Source organism: Phyllobates terribilis, unplaced genomic scaffold (assembly GCF_046119375.1).
Source record: "Phyllobates terribilis strain yellow unplaced genomic scaffold, ASM4611937v1 Scaffold_2__4_contigs__length_985480577, whole genome shotgun sequence".
Lineage (NCBI taxonomy): Eukaryota > Metazoa > Chordata > Amphibia > Anura > Dendrobatidae > Phyllobates > Phyllobates terribilis.
Window position 1 is genome coordinate 449,724,750 of NW_027362762.1, and position 19,949 is coordinate 449,744,698.

At 40.9% G+C, this 19,949-nt stretch overlaps 1 protein-coding gene across 2 annotated transcripts in view; it reads right to left on the reverse strand.

Moving 5' to 3' along the window:
• Positions 1-19,949, reverse strand: part of MED13 (mediator complex subunit 13) — a 109,005-nt gene that overhangs the window by 48,636 nt on the left and 40,420 nt on the right. For both annotated transcript variants that reach the window (XM_073665498.1, XM_073665497.1), the window contains exons 4-9: positions 11,132-11,277; positions 10,771-10,968; positions 9,409-9,600; positions 8,819-8,981; positions 3,836-3,946; positions 600-1,289 (exon numbers count right to left, since the gene is read on the reverse strand). In XM_073665498.1, the coding sequence (XP_073521599.1) occupies positions 600-1,289; positions 3,836-3,946; positions 8,819-8,981; positions 9,409-9,600; positions 10,771-10,968; positions 11,132-11,277 (1,500 nt within the window). The remainder of the gene's footprint in view (positions 1-599; positions 1,290-3,835; positions 3,947-8,818; positions 8,982-9,408; positions 9,601-10,770; positions 10,969-11,131; positions 11,278-19,949) is intronic.

The window sequence follows — 19,949 nt, forward strand, 5'->3', positions numbered from 1 at the left end:
CACCCCCGCTGATCAGCTGTTCTCGGTGTCTGTGGCCGCCGGCCATAACTGCTCGATGGCGGAACTGCTCAGTATTCCTGTAGTGGCCGGGTAATGCACATCCGCCTCCTATTCATATCAATAGGAGGCAGATGTGCATTACCCTGCCACAGCCACTACCAGAAGATTGAGCAGCTCTGCAATCGAGCAGTTCCAGGGGGCAGCTGCTGCCAACAGCTGATTGGCGGGGGTGCAGGGTGTCGGACCCCGGACGATCAGACAATGATGACCTGTCTTAAGGATAGGCCATCAATGTAAAAGTAGTGGACCACCTAACTCTAGACAAGTGTATTAGACCTAAAGCTGGGTTTAATTTCACGTTCCGTATACGCACTGCAATGCACGGTCTGGTGGCTGGTCTGTAAACATGAACTTACAGCCCTATAAACACAAATGAGGCAGTAAGTTTGGGTTGGGAGACTCTCGATCAGTCCAGGCATGGGCTTTAAATGTAGCATTGCGCTTACAAATGTAACCGTATATTAACCATTTTCTCAAATTGCAGCCAGCACAAATCCCCATACGCACATTACACGTGTAACTACATGTGTAGTACTTACTCTGTGACAGAAGTATTATTGTCCCTCCCAGCAGAACCAAAACCATCATCTCTCACTTTATCAGTTGGAAGTGATGGAGGGAGAAACTCTGATTCCTTTCTCTTCGGGACCTTATAATACTTCCAGGCGTTGTCAGTCTCGCCTTCCTCCATGTGCACGGCAGTGCCAATATAAACTGTAGGTTCCAGGACTTCAGAGAAAGAGGGAGCAAAGGTATGAGACATGCCATCTATTCGTTCATCTATTGCTTTAGCAGGAATTAGAGGATCTGGAGTGGGCATCTGATAGAAATGCTGACTTTGAGGGGTGGATGGGTTTTTTACGCTTTCACCGCCATCATCTAAAACCTCACAGGGATGAGGACTCAGTGGAGGTGGTGGAGGCGAATTGCTTATCTCATTGCCGTGCAATTGTGGAGTTTTTGCTACATCACTTGGCCTGATATTTGAGAAACGCCCCCTAGTATCTTGAGAGCGTAGCCCAAGTCTCTGACTTGTAGGATCAGGTTCCATGTTCACATCATCACCAAGAGAAATACGGTGATGAAACGGAGTAAGTGGACGCTTCTGAGGCTTGTCACCTTTTTCCTGCTTCTCATTAGTTTTGTGCTTTTGAGCCGCTTGCTGCTGCGGCCCCACGGGTGTCACCTGACTTGGCTGACCTGAATTTCTCTGCTTCAGATTTTTGTGCCTGGAATCAGGTTAATAAAAGAAAAAAAGTAAAAAAATGTCAGTCAACAGTAACCAGATTATATCAAATGATAAAACTCTGATAACCACGTGTTAATGCAAATATCTGATAAAATAAAAAAAATAAGGCTTTGTTTTTCAACTGTGTGAATAAGTGACCAAACCAAGAAAAGATTTGGAACAAATCTAATCATTTTTAAAGCCAAATCTTTATTATGGTGTCCTAATAGCGCAATAGGCACAATTATGATCCTTCTGTATGGCTTTTACTAACAACGTGCTCTCTAATATTTGCCCCACAGACATCGTGGTCCTATACCCACAACGGTATGTGCATAGGACTTCTTTTCCAGGTGGCCAAACCCAATGAGGTTTTCAAGCAAAAACAGCTTCAGAAAACGCATTTGCTTTTTTTCCCCCCCGCCTGAATATCCTTATTAGTGGGTTTTCATGAGCATTTTTGTTTTTAACTGGCATTTTCCTGATTTTTTTTTTCCTTATAGTTTATTCAACGATGATAAAACCAGTAGTGATTTTTCAAGCAAAAATGCTAGCACAATGCTCAAAGTCACCAAGGCGTCTTTGGAGCCTTCCCATTGACTTATATTGTAAAGTATTGAGCGTCTTCAGAGTGAAAACCACCTGAAGAGTGGTCAGGACACTTCTTTTAAACTGCTTGGCATCTGTAGACACCTGGAGTTGTTAAAAGACGCTCAAAAGCATGAACAAGTCGTTTTCACATAGAAATACGAATGTTCGCTCTTTTGAGCGTTTAGTTAGAGCTTTTTCAGGCAGGTTACATAGCCGACCTCTCTTGGGGAAAAATGATGGGGCAGATTCAGCAACGCTTTTACTTCACTAAAGTGGCGTAAAAGCTTTGTGCAGCATGGAATCCAACAAAAAAAATATTAAAAAAAATCTGCCACTTTTGACCTTTTCACACCACTCTGAATCAGCTACACTGAAATAGGAGCCCATAAGATATATGAACAGTGGCAGCGGTTTTGTTTTTATACCAGAAATGCTACTTAAGTCAATGACTACAGTAGTATATCTGGCGCAGTGCACGGAGGCACACACCACTGAAAGGAGGAGTTGAATTCACTATGTGGTATGTGCCTCAAAGGAAATCTGTCACCACATTGGAGTGATCTGACCTATTAATATGAGCATACAGGTTATACACTCCTGAAAAAAGTCCTACTGGTATGTCTCATATCAGAGACCTTGTTGTTGAGAAATCATCTTTAAATCGCTTTATGTAAATTAGTTCTTCCAGGCTATGGGTGTACACTACCAGGAAGATAACTCTGCCTCCTCGCTTCATTATCCTATCTTTCTCCTCCCACATCGTCACTGTGTACCCGCGACATCAGGTGCAGTCGGAAATCCCATGCCGGCGCTCCTCTTAAGGCTCCACCCTTCTTGGGGATTGGCTTTTGTTCTACGCAGGCGCTAGAGTCACTGTAACATCCGCTCCTGGTGATCTCTGGCGTTCAGAAAGGTGCATTTTCGCCTTTCTTGCTCCCATCCTATATAGTAAGCACGTCATTTGCACCTCTTCTACGCGCCAGAGAACACATTACAGTGACTCTCCGGCCACTGCGCAGAACAAAAGTGAAGTCAATGCCCATAGAAGGGCGGAACAGTAAGGCTATGTTCACACGTTGTGTTTTTTTTTGCAGTTTATGCAAATTTTCAGCTGCATTTACAGTACCAGCAAAGTCTATGAGATTTCAGAAATCTCATGCACACACCTTGGCTTTTTTTTCCTGTTTTGTAAAAAAAAAAAAAAAAAAAACCTGCGTTTTTTGCAAAATGCAGCATGTCTCAACATTTTTCACCAATAGAAAGCAATGGTTGCTGCAAAAACGCAGCAAAACACAGGCATCAAGTTTTGCTGCGTTTTTGGTGACAAAACCTGCTGAAGTTGAATTAGGTTATATTTTTCTGCACTAAACTTTGTCAGCATGCACAAGAGACAACACTGACAAACCCGCAGTAAAAAAAACAATAAAAAAAAAACGGCAAAACCTGCTTTTTCGACGTTGCTTCTTTAATGCCAAGAGAGCAGGTTTTGCTTGCGGGAACAAAACAGCATCAAAAACGCAACGCGTGAACATAGCCCAAGAGGAGCGACGGTAGTCTGAATGCGCAGGTGCGAGATTTTCAGCTGTGCACCTGACATCACAGGGACACCTTGACGATGTGGGAGGAGAAAGGCAGCGTATGCCCCATAGTCTGGAAGAACTCCTTTACATAAAGAGATAAAAGATGATTTTTCCTCAACAAGCCATCTGATATGAGACATACAGGTAGGACTTTTTTCAGCAGTCTATAATCTGTATGTCCACATTAATAGGTCAGATCACTCAAATGTGGTGACAGATTCCCTTTAACGAATTAGGAGCCTCTTCTACTTCATCAAGACTGACGTCGTGTGAGCTCAGCTAGTCTTGAGGACATCGGCCCCATGCACATACCTTAATGAAGGTAGGCTGCTCAGGGAAACATTTCCAGAGCTTGAATTGTGAGGGATGTGCTTACCTTGAACAGATACAAGTTGTTCTTTGTGTAGCTTCTACAAAATCCCAGGTTGTAGCTTTGTCAGATGGCTCATCTTCACACACCCCATTAGTAGTAGCAGAGAACTTCCTTCTGTTATATCAAAAAACAAATTACTGACAGAGAAACACAAGTCGTCATACCCCCCACATATCAAACAAATAGAAAGGAAAGGCATGAAGTTTAGAAGTAGAATAAGAACGGCTGTCCAATTACAACTACTACTGGAGCATGAATGAATTGTGGCTTGCCATGGAACAAAGTAAATATATCATTCACAATTATCAGTTTTGCAGGCCATTTATAATAAAATACAAATGCAGCCATGCTACCTTTTTGGGGTAATACAGGACAAATGGAAACATGAATTTATAATTTTCTTGCCTCCTACATATAAACTACTGTCTTGAAAGGGAACCTGTCAGCAGGATTTCCCCATATAAACTCAAAGCGCCACCTTTAACCCCCCCCAAGCCTTCACCTTCATGGCCAGGCCAAGTTTTACAATTCTGACCACTGTCACTTTATGAGGTAATAACTCTGGAACGCTTCAACGGATCTGAGACTGTTTTTTGTGACATATTGTACTTAATGAAAGTGGTAAAATTTCTTCAATATGACTTGCGTTTATTTGTGAAAAAGACGGAAATTTGTTGAAAATTTTGCAATTTTCAAACTTTTTAATTTTTATGCCCTTAAATCAGAGCGTTATGTCACACAAATAGTTACATAACATTTTCCACATGTCTATTTTACATCAGCACAAAAGTTTTAACCAATTTTTGTTAGTTATAAGGGTTAAAAGTTGACCGTCGATTTCTCATTTTCAAACAAAATTTACAAAACTTTTTTTTTCTCCCCCCACATTTGAAGTGAATTTGAGGGGCCTATATGACAAAAAATACCCAAAAGTGATACCATTCTAAAAACTGCACCCCTCAAAGTGTTCAAAACCACATTCAAGAAGTTTATTCACCCTTCAGGGGGCTTCACAGGTATTAATGGAATGTGGAAGGAAAAAATAAACATGTAACTTTTTTTTTCACAAAAAAATATTACTTTAGACCCAATTTTTTTTTTTTTTTAAATTTCATAAGGGTAACCAGAGAAAATGGACTCCAAAATTTGTTGTGCAATTTCTCATGAGCACACTGATACCCCATATGTGGGGGGAAAACCACTGTTTGGGTGCACAGCAGGGCTCGGAAGGGAAGGCGCGCCATTTGACTTTTTAAATGTAAAATTTGCAGGAATAATAAGCGGATGCCATGTTGCTTTTGAAGAGCCCCTGATGTGTCTAAACAGTGGAAACCCCCCCCCTCAAGAGACACCATTCTGGAAAGTAGACCAATCAGGGAACTCCTCTAGATGTGTGGCAAGAACCTTAAACCCCCAGGTGCTTCTCAGAAGTTTATAACGTAGAGCAGTGGGAAGAAAAAAAAAAAAAAAAAAAAAAACTTTCACAAAAATGTTTTTAGACCCAATTTTTTTTAGTTTCACAAGATTAACAGGAGAAAATGAACCCCAAAATTTGTTGTGCAATTTCTCCCGAACACATAGATGGCCCATATGTAGGGGAAAACTACTGTTTGGGCATTTGGCACGGCTCAGAAAGGAAGGTGTGACATTTTAAAACACAGACTTTGATGGCATTGTCTGCGGGTGTCATGTCGTGTTTGGCGAGCCCCTGGTGTGCCTAAACAGTGGAAAACCTCCACAAGTGACCACATTTTATAAACTAGACCCATCAGGGAATTTATCTAGATGTGTGGTGAGCACCTTGAACCCACAGGTGCTTCACAGAATTTTACAACGTTGATCTGTGAAAATAATATATATTTTTCCCACAAAAGTGTTTTAGCCCCAAATTTTCTCATTTTCACGAGGATAGCAGGAGAAAATGGACCCCAAACCTTGTTATTCAATTTTTCCTGAGTACGCCGATACCCTATATGTGGTCAAAAACTACTTTTGAGGCACAGTGCAAAGCTCAGAAGGGAAGAAGCACCATATTTGAGTTCATATTTTGCTGGAATGGTTTGGGGATGCCACGTCACATTGGCAGAGCCCCTGAGGTGCCAAAACAGCAGAACTCCACATAACAGACCTCATTTTACAAACTACACCTCTCAATGAAATCATCTAGGGGTGCAGTGATCATATTGACACCACAGGTGAGTCACAGAATTTCTTACCATTGGACACTGAACAAAAAATAAGCCCACGATTTCTGCTGAATGTAGAAATACCCCATATCTGGCTGTACAGTACTGCTTAGCCACAAGGCGACACTCGAGAGGAACGGAGGACTTTTTGCCTCCTGGAGAGCAGATTTTTCTACAATAGTTTGCAGACTCCATATACAGAGCCCTTATGTGTTACAAAAGCAGAATTCCCCCCTCAAGTGACATCATTTTGGAAATTATACCCCTTTGGGAATTTATCTACAGGTGTAGTGACGATTTTGACTCCATGGCAGTTTTCCAGAAACAAGCAGCAGTGGATGTTGCTGAGGGAAAATTGCAAACTGCCGTTGTATTGACCAGTACGTTGTAGTGACCAGCTCAAGCTTCTCGAGACTTGCACCCGTAAATTAGGCGGGCTTTCATCTCTACAGACATGCCAAAAAAGTAGACGTTAACTGCAGTTTATGCACACTGGGGCTCAGTAGGGAGGGGGGCATTTGGATTTGGGAGAGCAGAATTTGCTGAATTTCTTTTGGAGGGCGAGGATCCATTTTGCTTTTGCAGAGCCTTTGTGCTAACAGTAACGTGGAAGCTCCCTATATTTCTGATAATAGATAAGGGACCTGAGTGGGGTATTTTTTTTGTAGATGGAGTTGAAGTTTTTATTGGAACATTTTACATAGCATTTTGGATCACATTTATCCTGTGCTCTACGCTGAGCACTTACATCGGGGCTTCCATCTAAATCTCAGAGTGATGTGATCCAGAATAAACCCCCGAGGAATTCATTCACTATAATGAGGCAGCAGAGTTACTATGGACTCAGTCTGGCCTCTATTCAGCAATGTCCTTTTTTTTTTCCCCAGAGGTACACAAAACTGTTGCCAGGGAACTTTTAAGCAAGCCTAAAAAGCCAGACAGCGTCCACAGTGTCTCCATCTGCCTCATTATAGGGAATCTTCTGCAGGGGGTTCTGTCTGAATCATGTATTTCAGAGATTGACATGGAAACCCTGGTGTATGTGCTCAGTGCAGGATAAAGGAGAGCCAAGCCTTACTGTGATCTTTGGAAAGCAGAATGGACAAAACAGCAGGTGAAGAATTGGTTTTATCTATTTTTTTATGTTGCTCCTCGTGCGGTTTAAGTGATTAGACAACTTTATTGTTCAGGTCGGTGCGATTACAGCGATACCAGATTTATATCGGGATTTTATGTTTGGCTGCTGTCACACACTAAGAGATGCTTTTGTTTTGTTTTGTTTTTTTTTTAAATAGTTTTTCCATCACCATATTTTGAGAGCTATTATTCTTCCATATTTCGGCCAACAGTTATGCGAGGGCTTGTTTTTTGCGGGACGAGTTGATTTTTTTTTTTTTATTGGTACCATTTTCAGGCACATGGCAATTTTTTCAATTTTTTGTCGCTTGTACACAAACTTATATAAAAAATTATTTTTGCATCGCTTTATTCTGAGAGCTATAATTTTTATCTTTCCGCTGATGGAGTGGTATGGCGGCTTGTTTTTTTTGCAGGACAAGATGTTTCAGAGGTACCATTTTTGTTTACATTCGTCTTTTTGGTTGCGCTTTATCCCACTTTTTGCTCGGCGGTATTATAAAGAATCGTTTTTGCCTCTTTTTATGGTGTTTACTAAAGGGGTTAGCTAGTGGGACAGTTTTATAGGTTGGGTCGCTAATACTAAACATGTACTTTTTTGTTTAGGTTTTTTTTCCCCCCTAAAAATATTTATCTATGGGTACAATATTTCTCTTACTTACTATTTTTCTAATATAATATATTTTTCTAATATATATAGAATTTTTTACATTTTTTGCTTTGTCCCACTTTAGGACTTTCACTTTTTGCAGGCTGATCGCTTGTAAAACATAGGAATGCAGGAGTATTTCTATGCTGTACAAACTGTCAGCTTTGCACTGACAAACTTGGCAGATCATGCACTGAGCATGATCTAGCAAGTTTGCGAGCTCTGGTGACACGGATATCATCATGACAACATTGGGTCACCATAGCAACCTTTGGGCCCCCATGATGGTTTTTCAAGGGCAGAGGGGGCTTACCTTTGCCTCCTCTCTAAATGATGTTATCAATTTCGATTGCAGCATTTAGGGTGTTAAAGTGCCAGCAGATCCATGAAAATAGTTTTTAAAAATTCTTTAGCGACAGATGAAAATTGGCATGGTACTGTTCAATGGGGGTTGCTGATCTGTGTTCGGTGCCTTCTATCTCCCCACAAACTTCTTATCTTGAAGGAGGTGGATGAGGTCTCCTACATCATCCACTCAACGCTGCAAATCTGTGGAGCTGTGGAGTTGATGCACAGACCTGCGCAAGCATGCTTTGCTTTAACTTGTTTGAGCCGATGACCCTGGAGTGAAGCTCGTGATAGTGTATGCATATTACAGGGCTTTACTCTGCCCTCACGAGGGCACAGCAACGCACACCTGCGCAGGTTTGTGCTTCAATTGTACAGGGTCGAGATTTGCAGTGCTGGGTGGATTATGTAGGAGACATCAGCCGGGTCCATCAAGACATGAGGGCTGGCTATTTCAGGGAGAGAGGAGGCTCCAAGCACAGATCAGCAACACCCATTCGGCTAGACAGCACTGAATCTGAACAGATCTGCAAGCGAGCGGGGGACTTATACACCGGTTGCTGGAGCTTTTACAGGTGGTTCTTTTAGTTTATATGGATAAAACCTGGTGACAAGTTCTCTTAAAGTGCTACAAAGCATGCTTCTGGCAAACAATGCAAATCTTACTTGTTCAGGGATCGATTCATGTTGCACTCTTGCCAAACTCTATCCACCACTTGGTTAGCCAACTTTCTTGGTATTTTACCACCATGATGGCTCATACTATCCAAATTGAAACAATCGGACACAGAAGGAAACTTCATCCACTTCTGTGCAGATTGGACATCAACTGTGGAACATAAAAATCGTGACAATTATTTTAAAGATCAAAAAGAAACAAGATAAATGTATAAAAAAAACAACGTTTGGGAGGAAATATTTTATTATATTTTAAAAATTAAATTTACATAAATAGCAATTTCAGAACAACAATCCAGTAGATTTATCAAGATTAGCATGTTATACATTAGTCTATAAATTTTTACATTTGTGACCGCTTTTATCCATAAATTACATCAGTGTTTGATTTTTATTTTCAAACTGCTTTATAAATTGGGACCAAACCTATAAAAGATTTAGTTTAACACACATTTACAATGTCCAGGTAGTAGTGTAATAAAAGCAGAACACCAAATGCCAGAAAAAAGATCATAACTACACCTATGACTGGCGTTGTGTTTCACACATATTCCATAACATATATAAGAATATATTACTTGTTTGAACTTCTTCTGGAGAAGTTGGTGGTGTCAGGGTTACTGAAGACATGGCTGGATCTCGAGAAGAAGCAGGCACTTGAACACCTAAACATGTGTTTGAGCAATGAGTGGATCCAGATGAGCTGACTGTAGGGATGTCTGACTGAGGGACGAGCACAAAGCATGCTGGATAGACCATTCTGACTCCGGCTACAAAGAAGGAAACAAAGTACAATAATTAACAAAACAGAAGTAGATCTTGTTCATAACTTTTAGAAATGTAAAGCCAAAATCAATAGTTACACTAAAAAGCTTTTAAAACTGATCACCTAAACTTAAGATAGGTCATCAACATCAGCGTGGTGGTGGTGGTGGTCCAACACCCAGTACAAGCAATGACCAGCTGTTTTTGTTCTGTTTTTTTTCCAAGTAAATAGGAGCTGAGCAGCAGTTCACAGTAACAGACACTACATGGTTAATAAACGTGCACTAATTAGATCGTTAGTCAGTGGGTGAGGTTATCAGACCCCCCTATATATGATACTGATGGCCTATCCTAAGGATTTGTCACAAATACCATAAGCCTGGTATCCACTGATGATTAGATCAGTGTGTGGGTCCCACCCATAGGGACATCTACAATTATTACTATGTGTATTTATTAACAAACTTGTTGGATATTCTTTTAATTTATTTTAGTCACTTTATATAGAGACCTTAACTCCACAGTATGTCTTTGGAGTGTGGGACTAAACTGGAGAACCCGGAGGAAACCCATACAAACACAGGGAGAACATACAAACTCCTTGCAAATGGTGTCATTAGAGGGATTGAACCCAGGACCCTTGTGATGTAAAGCAGCAGGGTTAACCACTGACACTGTATGCATATGTATATAACTTTTAGATCCACACTGTTCCGCTACCTATATATAGTGTGACTGTGCATTGTGGTCTCCACCACTCAGCCTGGTCACTAGTGATATTCTGACTGATTTTGGTGGTTACCCCTGGTTTTTGTTACATATGTAGATGATACGATATTTAGGAGATTGAGCAGCAAGAAAGCAGCAAAAAAGGAAAAATAATAAAAGAATAATCCAAGTCAATAAAATTCTATCCAAAGTGGATATCTGCACCCAAACACTTTGTTCTTGGTGTATGGAGTAACAAGCCATTCATACAATGTCCATGCAGTATGTTTTCAGAACAAACTTTAACCGATTGCAGCAAGGTCATACGGTTTAGTCTATGATACCTCGTGCGGGAGACATACTACTAAAACACACACACTATTACTGGAACTTTCAGATTTAACACACAAAAACCTGGAAACCTTTACTGAAACAGCTTACAGTAAAATACAATTTTCAAGACTCACCAACTAAAACCTCCACGGCTGCCAGCGAATCGTCCTCCCAATCCATTTCCTCCTGCTTTTCCTCTGGGCACTCTTTTATATTGGATGAAATGGGATAGAACTGTTTCCATTCCCCAATTAATTTCTTGGTAGAAGAATCAGACATCTTGAATGATTGCCCTGTGAGGGTTCCATTTAAGCCAAATGGGCTCAAGATAACTGGAAAAAAGTGAAGAGTGTATTCAACTTTACGTATGTACGGTAGATGTATCAAGTAAAAAAAAAAAAAAAACTGCTTTCCTGCCATAACCATTATTACAAACTCATGTAGATTACAGCAGGTGAAGTGACTGATGTTTGCTTCTGAATGACACCACCTTACCTTGAAATGGGCTACTTGACTGCTGGGCTAAGTTAAGGTGCTCCTCGCTGAGAAGGTACACTGGTTGGTGCTGGTTTATTTCTACACTTGTGCAAACATTGCTGTCCCCATGAAGAAAGAAGGTAAACGAGCAGGACAAATGCTCACTGAAATTAAAAGAAATGGAGATTTGTTATTTAAATTAAAAAGAAAGACATTGCAAACAGGGTAATCAGTTTATGGATTTAGCCAGTCCTTTCACTATACCTGAAGAAAACACACACACACACACACACACACACACACACACGTCACTTGAATGGACACTGCATAGAAACAGTCTTATCCCAGATATTTAGCATTCAAGGGGACCCAGGTTATTAACTATGAGCAATAAAGGAGCGATAACTAAATGGAATTTGTCCCTTTTCTGGGACTTTTAAGGCAGTGTTCATACATGGCGTTTTTTGCAGCCTTTTTCTCCGCTACCAAAAAATGCTGTGTGTAAAACACAGCAAATGGCCACTTTTTTTGCTGCGTTTTTCAAGCAGATTACATGTGTGATTTGTCTACAGAACATGCTAATAAAAATTAGCTTTATTCACCAAAAACAGTGTTTTTTGCAGTTTCTCAAAAACAATGAAAAAAAATTGACATGCCGTAAATTTTCAAAATGCTGAATGACAGACACACTGAAAGTACATTTACACTGAAAGATAATCATGGAGTGAGCGCTCTTAAAACTGCTTGTTTCATGATCATGCAGTATAAACACTTGTTCAACGGGTGAATGATCATCGTTCTTGGAGGTGTATTGACCTGTGTAAACAGGAGTCGCACTGCCGAGAACAATGGCAGGATATGTGCAGTGAGCGCTTTATTACAGATTGTTTAGTGTGTATCGCTTACTTTGGCCTGCGTGTATAGACAAGGCTATTAAACGACCACTGATCAGTAAAGATTCACCCATCAGCGGGTGTATCATGCCACAAGTCGGTTCATGTAACCAGACCCTTACTTACTGTACTTTTAATACTGCAGTCCCACCTGCACAATCCAGCTTACATATGCCTTATCATTTTTCTGTTGACCAGTATCATCTATTATTTCCGACTTTACGTAAAAAAAACAAACAAAAAAAAGAAATCTTTAGTGCCATCTCTGGCCACTGAGCTATACTGGCTGTATGGGAGGACTAATCGGCTGTCCTCTTCGTAATATCACAGACTGGTTTCCAATGAATTACACCCATGTATAGATCATATAAGATTCATATAAGATTCAATGTCACAGGTTAAGCACACTTTCCATAGAAATCAATGAGCATCTCCTGTCCATTGATCCCAATGGTCCACAAGGCGGCTGTACGGCATCTCTCTAAACGCTGTGAACAGAAGTTTGGCTGTACCCCATGATCATGTCCAGAAAATAGTAATGAAAAAAGTAATCACAACAAGCTCATCCGCCCTATCCCACTCCTGTAAGAGTCAGTGTGCCACTTTCATTCTCCTCTTTCCAATCAAGTTCAGTTTTTGAGGTCTACCACCCAACGCTATGGTACACTGTCCAGCCACTTTCACCACATGAACATCAGTGCTCCAAAATACTAGGGCCACCTCCTGATCCGCCAACAAAATAAGGAGTGAGAAGCAACTTCCTATGATGACACATTGCAGCTTTATTTTAAAAATCACATGACAGCTCTTCCTTTTGGGCAATCAAGATAAAACCAGAAAAATGTGTGGCTTTTTTTTTTTTTTTTTTATTATTAAAGTAAAAATAAAGATGTGGGTAAAGGAAGCCCAAGGCCATGAAGGGGAGTACACCCAACAAGAACCTGCCTTATGTTCTAGAGCAGGGTTCCCCAACTCCAGTCCTCAAGGCCCACCAACAGGTCATGTTTTCAGGATTTCCTTAGTATTACACAGGTGATAATTGCATCACCTGCACAGGCAATAATTCCATCACCTGTGCAATACTAAGGAAATCCTGAAAACATGACCTGTTGGTGGGCCTTGAGGACTGGAGTTGGGGAACCCTGTTCTAGAGTACACAGCCACTATAGAGAGACTGAGCATTACCATGTATACATGGTCTTTAATTCACACCATTGTATATAAACAGCAGCGCCTTTTAGCTAATTACAGAAATTCGGCATTAACCTAGGTCATTAAAGATTGCAGTTTATCAGCAATACTCCAGGGAATCAATAATGTATATATGCTGTGAAAGAATACGAAAAACACACAAAAAACAGCAGAATGAAACAATAAAACATTTAGAAAACACCACTTAAAAGCTGTGCATTGTGACAGCACACAACTAAGCTCGTCATGTAAAACATTACTTATTACAGCTTCAAAAAAAGAAAACAAGACGGCTGCCAGCGAAGCTGGAGAGCTACCAAGGACATGAAAAACAAACAGGAGCTTTTCTGTTCATGAGCTGCACTACATCCACGACACTGCCGAATAAAGAAAACATGCCTACCAGAAGCCATTTATTTCACTGTTAGTGCGAGCCAAGATATTCACCAGCTCTGAATCTTAGCGTTTCTCCAAGGCTGGATTCAAGCACAGCATTTTGGCTAGATATTATAATATACGTACAACAATTCCAATTATATTATAATATACAACACCAATTTAAAAAAAGTTGGGGTGCTGTGTAAAATGGAAAGAATGTAATGATTTGGAAATCTCTCCTAGCCATTTTATTCACAACAGAACATGGAAAAACATCTGACTTTCAACTTCTGATATGTGTTCCATTTCATCCGGAAAAAAAAAACAAAAAAAAACTAATTTAGTAATTAATGATAGCAACACATCTTAAAAAGCTGGGACAGGGTTGATAAAAGGCAGGAAAAGTAAGTGGTACTAATGAAAAATAGTTGGTCAATTTTCAACTAAAATCACATGACTGTATAAAAAGAGCATGATAGAGAGGCAGAGTCTCAGAGAAGCAAAGATGGTCAGAGGTTCACCAATCTGAACACCTGCATATAAAAATTGTAGTACAATTTCGAAACAAAATATCTCTCAATGTAAAATTATAGAATATCAGACACACTGGAAAATTCCATATGAACAAGGGACAAGGCCGTCGGTCAACATTGGATGCTCTAAAACAGCCATGGATGGGTCATGCAAATCACTGCCTGGGCTCAGAAATCATTGTCTGAATACACCTTGCAGTGCGTTCCACAAATGCAAGGGAAAGAAAGCTTTATCATTCAAAGAAGTCATCAAAACAATCCAGAAACGCCACTGCCTTCTTCTCTAGGCTAAAACTTATTTAAAAAGCACCACTCTAGCGTTTTGTTTTTATTACCGCACCGCTGGAACGGTGCTTTAAATGTTAGTCCCCTGCCCAGTCTCACTCACCGGCAGCCGCAGTTTTCTAGTGTCGCTTCCGTCGGTCTCTGGCGAAAAGTGACCAGCGGCAGCTCCATTGTTTCATGGTGTGAGCCGGAGGTCACTTTTCAAGTCAACGAGAGCCTCGTTCTGGCACTGACAGCTTGGAATGTAGCTTCTAACTTCCGGCCAGTCAGAAGCTGCGCTCACAAGATGGCGTCGTGGGACTGAAGATGCTCGAGGGTGAGTATATAACCAGGGAAAGGGGACTGCCACTCCAGCACTGAAAAAAAAACCTGCTCGAGTGCTGCTTTAAAATAAACTGAGGAAAATGGAAAACTATTCTGTGGTCAGATGAATCAAAACCTGAACTAATTTATACAAAGGCCGCCATGTCCTGCAGACTCAAGAAGAGGGGGACCATTCAGCTTGTTATCAACACAGTTGAATAGCCTGCATCTCTGATGGAATAGGGTTGTATTCGTGTCTATTGCATGGGGAGCTTACACATCTTGAAAGGCACCATCAATGCTGAGCATAATATAGAGATTTTAGAACATATGCTCCCATCAAGACAATAATTTCAGGGAAGGTGTTATATATTTCAGGAAGATAATGCTAACCCACATACTGCACCCATCACAACAGCATGGCTTCACAGAAGAGAAGTCCAGACCTTTCAGTAGTAGAAACCAGTATTAATATATTATGTATGTAATGTGTAAATTACACACACACACACAATCCCAAAAATGTTGGGACACTGTAAAATGTAAAGACAAGAGTACAATGATGCAATATACACAAACACACACACTAAATATATCTAAAGACTAGGGGTAGCAGGACAGGTAGGGGTAAATGAGCAGGGATCAGCAACTTTCACCACCACTGTTGTGAAACTATAACTTCCTGCACTCCTTGACAGCTAGAGGTCAGTGGGACGTGTTGGGAAGTTAATTTCACAATTGGTTTGCTGAAGATTGCAGATATAGACAGTAAGAGTATGGTGCACATGCTCAGTATTTGATGCAGAAATTTCTGCATCTCTTGTCAGGAAAAAAAGATGTAGATTTTTGGTGCACCGATGACAGCTGATCAGCAGGGGGGGGGGTGCCGTGTGCGGGACCCCAGCCGATCATACATTGATGCCTTATCCTGCAGAGAGGCCATCAATGTAAAAGTAGTGGACAACTTCTTTAACCCTCACATGAGCATACCTAGACACGTGTAGGAGAATGCATAGTGTATACCCATTCATAGTATTATTTATGGTGATATCTAGCTATACACACACACTATTATTTATCATGCACACATACATAAGCAAGACCTGCTACAATGGATCTACCGGCAGCAGGATGCACTTTGTTCATTTTATCTTGTAATTGTTGCTGTGACTGAAAAGATTAAAGGTCACGGCAGAAAGTGTTTTGTTGAGTTTTTTTTTTTTTGGGACACCCACACACCTGGATGGGCAACCAGTACATGCCCGAATAGCAGGAAAAAACATGTGAAAGGCAGAAATGTATAACTGCGCTATATTACACAGTTGGCACTACATAAGATCAGAGCAAAATGTAGAAGAAAAGAATTAAAGACTGGCGTTTCACTTGCTAGTCTCAAAAGGGGTTCTCTCGTCTTCTTAAAGGGAAAAATTGCAAAGTGCTTGCAAAAACAAGCAATCTACCCCTTATTAAAAGTCCTCTATGTTCTCAAGAACAGAGGAATTTTTAATACTATAGTTTACTGCTCGATACGTAGGTATCCATTCATGACAGAGGCGACTGGTCTCCTAGGCAAGGAGCACGCAATTGCAAACCGTTTGCCATAACGCTTTTAAAGTACTGCTCAGAGGTTGGCTGGATCGAGTCAGGTTCTGTGTCCCTGCCCTCCTCCGATGCATAACTCCCTCTGCTAGCAACATCGGAGGGCACACATTTCGGGCAGCAGCTGAGCAAGGATACCGGCCAGAACTGTCAATCATAAGTAGAGCTCCTGAAGAAAGGAACGTGAGACCCTTTTAATAAACTTCGCACATTTTACTCCCAATTAATTTCATTGAAACATGCCAGTTAATAAAATAGGGCCTTTATGAGTGTCCAGAAATTGAAATCTACTACAGCCATCAGTAGGCAGAGTTTAACACCAATTTCTTGACAGAAGTAATAGATTTGTTGGCCAACACATTTCATAGCATTTAATTTCACAAGGCTTTAAAGTGGCAAAAGAAGAAAAAAAAGTCAGAAACTTGATTTGTGTCAGAATGTGCAACACAACCAGAAAAGTGGAGCAGAACATAAAAATTCCTTCTATAATGTTTGTTTAAAGCCCAACGCCAATGGATTTTTCCCTTTGTTATGTATTGCGTGTGCAAGTATCATTGAAGGTAGTAGTATACTCACCAGTCACTGTTTTCTCCTGGTTGCAGCGACACTCCGGTCCGCTCCGGCATCACATGACTGCATCTGTAACCTGCCGAATCACTATGAAGTGGTGGTAACTCTCTCAGTGTAAACCTTTGAGACTCTGAACAAGGCTCTCTAACCTGTACAGAGTCTCAGACTTGCATTGAGAAAATTCAAAAAGTGACCTCCGCTTCACGAAGCAACCACTGTGTGATACAGCAGGTCACAAATGTAGTCACGTATGTAGTCATGTGATGCCACCGAAACCAGGAGAAGACAGCAACAGACGAGTATGTTATTACCTTCATTATACAGGATACCTAACAGAGGGGGGGGGGTTAAGTTTAGCTCATTATCAGTCCACACGACAGATTGCACATGGACCAACGTAGCAGAAACTTATTTTGAAAAGTTTTGAGTTTGAGGAGGATTGAGTTTCCGCTCAGTTTCTGCTCCAAAAGTTCCTTGATAAACTATGTGCACAAAGCCAAGCACATGGGGAATGTCAGCAGGATTTCAATTTACAAACTTTTTATATGCACATGTAGTTCTTTCAAAAGACAGTCCAGTAATTCCTTTACATGGCCAGTCCGTTCCAGCATTACTGAGAAATGTGGCTCTGAAACCCCGGTCTCTCCAGCTCGCTCTATTCCCTACCCAGAGCCGCCTCCTAATGCTTGATTGATAGCTTATTTGCCTGAAGTTACACAGCAGTTAAGAAGAAGGCAGCGCTGGGCGGGGAATAGAGCTGGAGTGACAGAGGATTCAGATATGCAAATTGGGCTTAAGGACCACGGTATATCAATTAAAACACCGATTTCTCATTACCAAAGGAGCGATTGGCCGTGTAGAGGTATTGTCGGACTTGCCTTTGAAAGAGCTACATGTGAATATAAAATAGTTTGGAGAAGGGTGGGGGTGAAATCCTGCTGACAGATTCTCTTTAATGGAACAATACTAGAATAAGAAAATCTGAGTGAGTGCATATAGTATGTAAACATACTTCTATTACGTATGACAGGTTATACCATCCATAAATCCATCAGCGACTGGATGGCAGTGGTGATAATCATTGCTGCATGAGGCCAGCACTAAGATGGCATTTCTCAGACACAGCTCCCAAAAACACACAAGTGACAGACAGGCTGGTTTAAGCCATGTTGTCATTAGAGGGCAGCACAACAAGTCGACAGCTCGTGACGACTGTAATAATTCTAGAGCTCTCAATATTGACTGCAAAATGTCACCCTGTAGCACAACCTGTAATTACACTTGGTATGCAACATTACTTATCAGTAAAGGCGTACTATAAAAGAGCCAGATAAGAAGAACCTAGCTGAACTATTAAATACAAAAATCACATCTGATTCTTGATGCCACACTGTGTAACAATGTGCAATAAAGGAGCACAAAATAAATATTCTGTAAGAAGAGTATAATTTATGCACCAAGCCTTTGCCAACATCGGAGTTTAACTCATTTTCTGTCTCTTCCTAAGAACAAAAATGTACAGATTCATTACATTATTCTTGCCTATTGTTCTGGTAGAACAGTGCTGGGGAACCTCAGGCAATAACATTTCCTGGGGGCCACAGTGCTTGGGCCGGCAGCTGTGTTTTGACAGGAGCCGGCCCTTTCATTTCTTTTTGCTCTATGAGCCAACGAACGTAGTCTTCACTATGGAACGCTGAGGCACATGTAATGAAAGATCACGTCCTGACACCAGTGCCAGCGTCAGGACGTACTGTGTGTGGAGTTAGCGTGCTATTTGTATTGCCCCCAAAAAGGATTGTCTAAATATTGCAAAGGCCCTTGGCAGAAAAAAGATTCCCCACCCCTGTGGTAGAGTAACGGAAGCCAGACGAACCCATTGTAGTCAACAGGGGCTTTCTGGTGTTTGCATGCATTATGCAATGATCCATCTACCCCATAAATTCCTAGAATGGAATGGGTGTGAACAGAGTCTAAAGCCACCCATACACAAATTGGCTGTCAGCCAAATGATGATTTGACCGACTGCCATTTCATCTGTCTCTCCCATACACAGGAACGCCCATTTCGTCCGAGCACCCATGTGCTCTTTTTTGAGAACGGCTTTTTTTCAGGAGAACAAAGTGATAGGAATTCAGACATGTTCGAGATACATCTCCCCCAACAATTAGTTGGCTAGCGCCACCACACACATTAGGGGTGCTGGCCGAACCTGTCACTATTGGCAGGTACAGCTCACATCAGTTTATGGGGGGCTTTATGCAGGGCTCTAGAGTTGGAGTCAGTGTCCATTTTGGTGGAGTCGGTATGAAATGGACGGACTTAAAATATATAATAAATTGTGTACAGTAATGTTTTCATAAGAATTTGATAAAGTTGTTAATTGTCCTATAAATGTCTGTTCTGTCCCTGATCTAAGAATTTAGGCTTTTAGCTGCGATAAATCTGTGCTGCACTTTATGTACATGCTTAGTAGTGAGACAGTACTGTGGAGTCAGGGAAATTGAGTCGTCAGAGGTTTGGCTTACAGAGTCCACAGCCCTGTTTTACAGCAGGATTTTATAGAGACTAGAAATTTGAAGAGGTAAACCTCTTTGCATATTACCCATCATAGTGGCAACACCCCTAGTAGAATTTTAAAATCAGCATTACAAAGATTGAAGTTCAAGGGAGAATGATGTAACAGTGTGGAAACGAGCCCCACCACTGGGGTGTGGCATCTGCAGCAGTGTACGAACGTACCCCACTACTGGGTTCACCACCGCTAAGGTGCAATTTAGAACTTTACAACTTTTCATAAATACATAAATGCCACAACTAAAATAGATCAAAACAAGGTAGGAAGTAGGGTACACTGAAGCAGAAGCCATACTGACCACTAACCATTATTAATCTATTTATATACAGTACAGACCAAAAGTTTGGACACACCTTCTCATTTAAAGATTCTTCTGTATTTTCATGACTATGAAAATTGTACATTCACACTGAAGGCATCAAAACTATGAATTAACACATGTTGAATTATATACTTACCAAAAAAGTGTGAAACAACTGAAAATATGTCTTATATTCTAGGTTCTT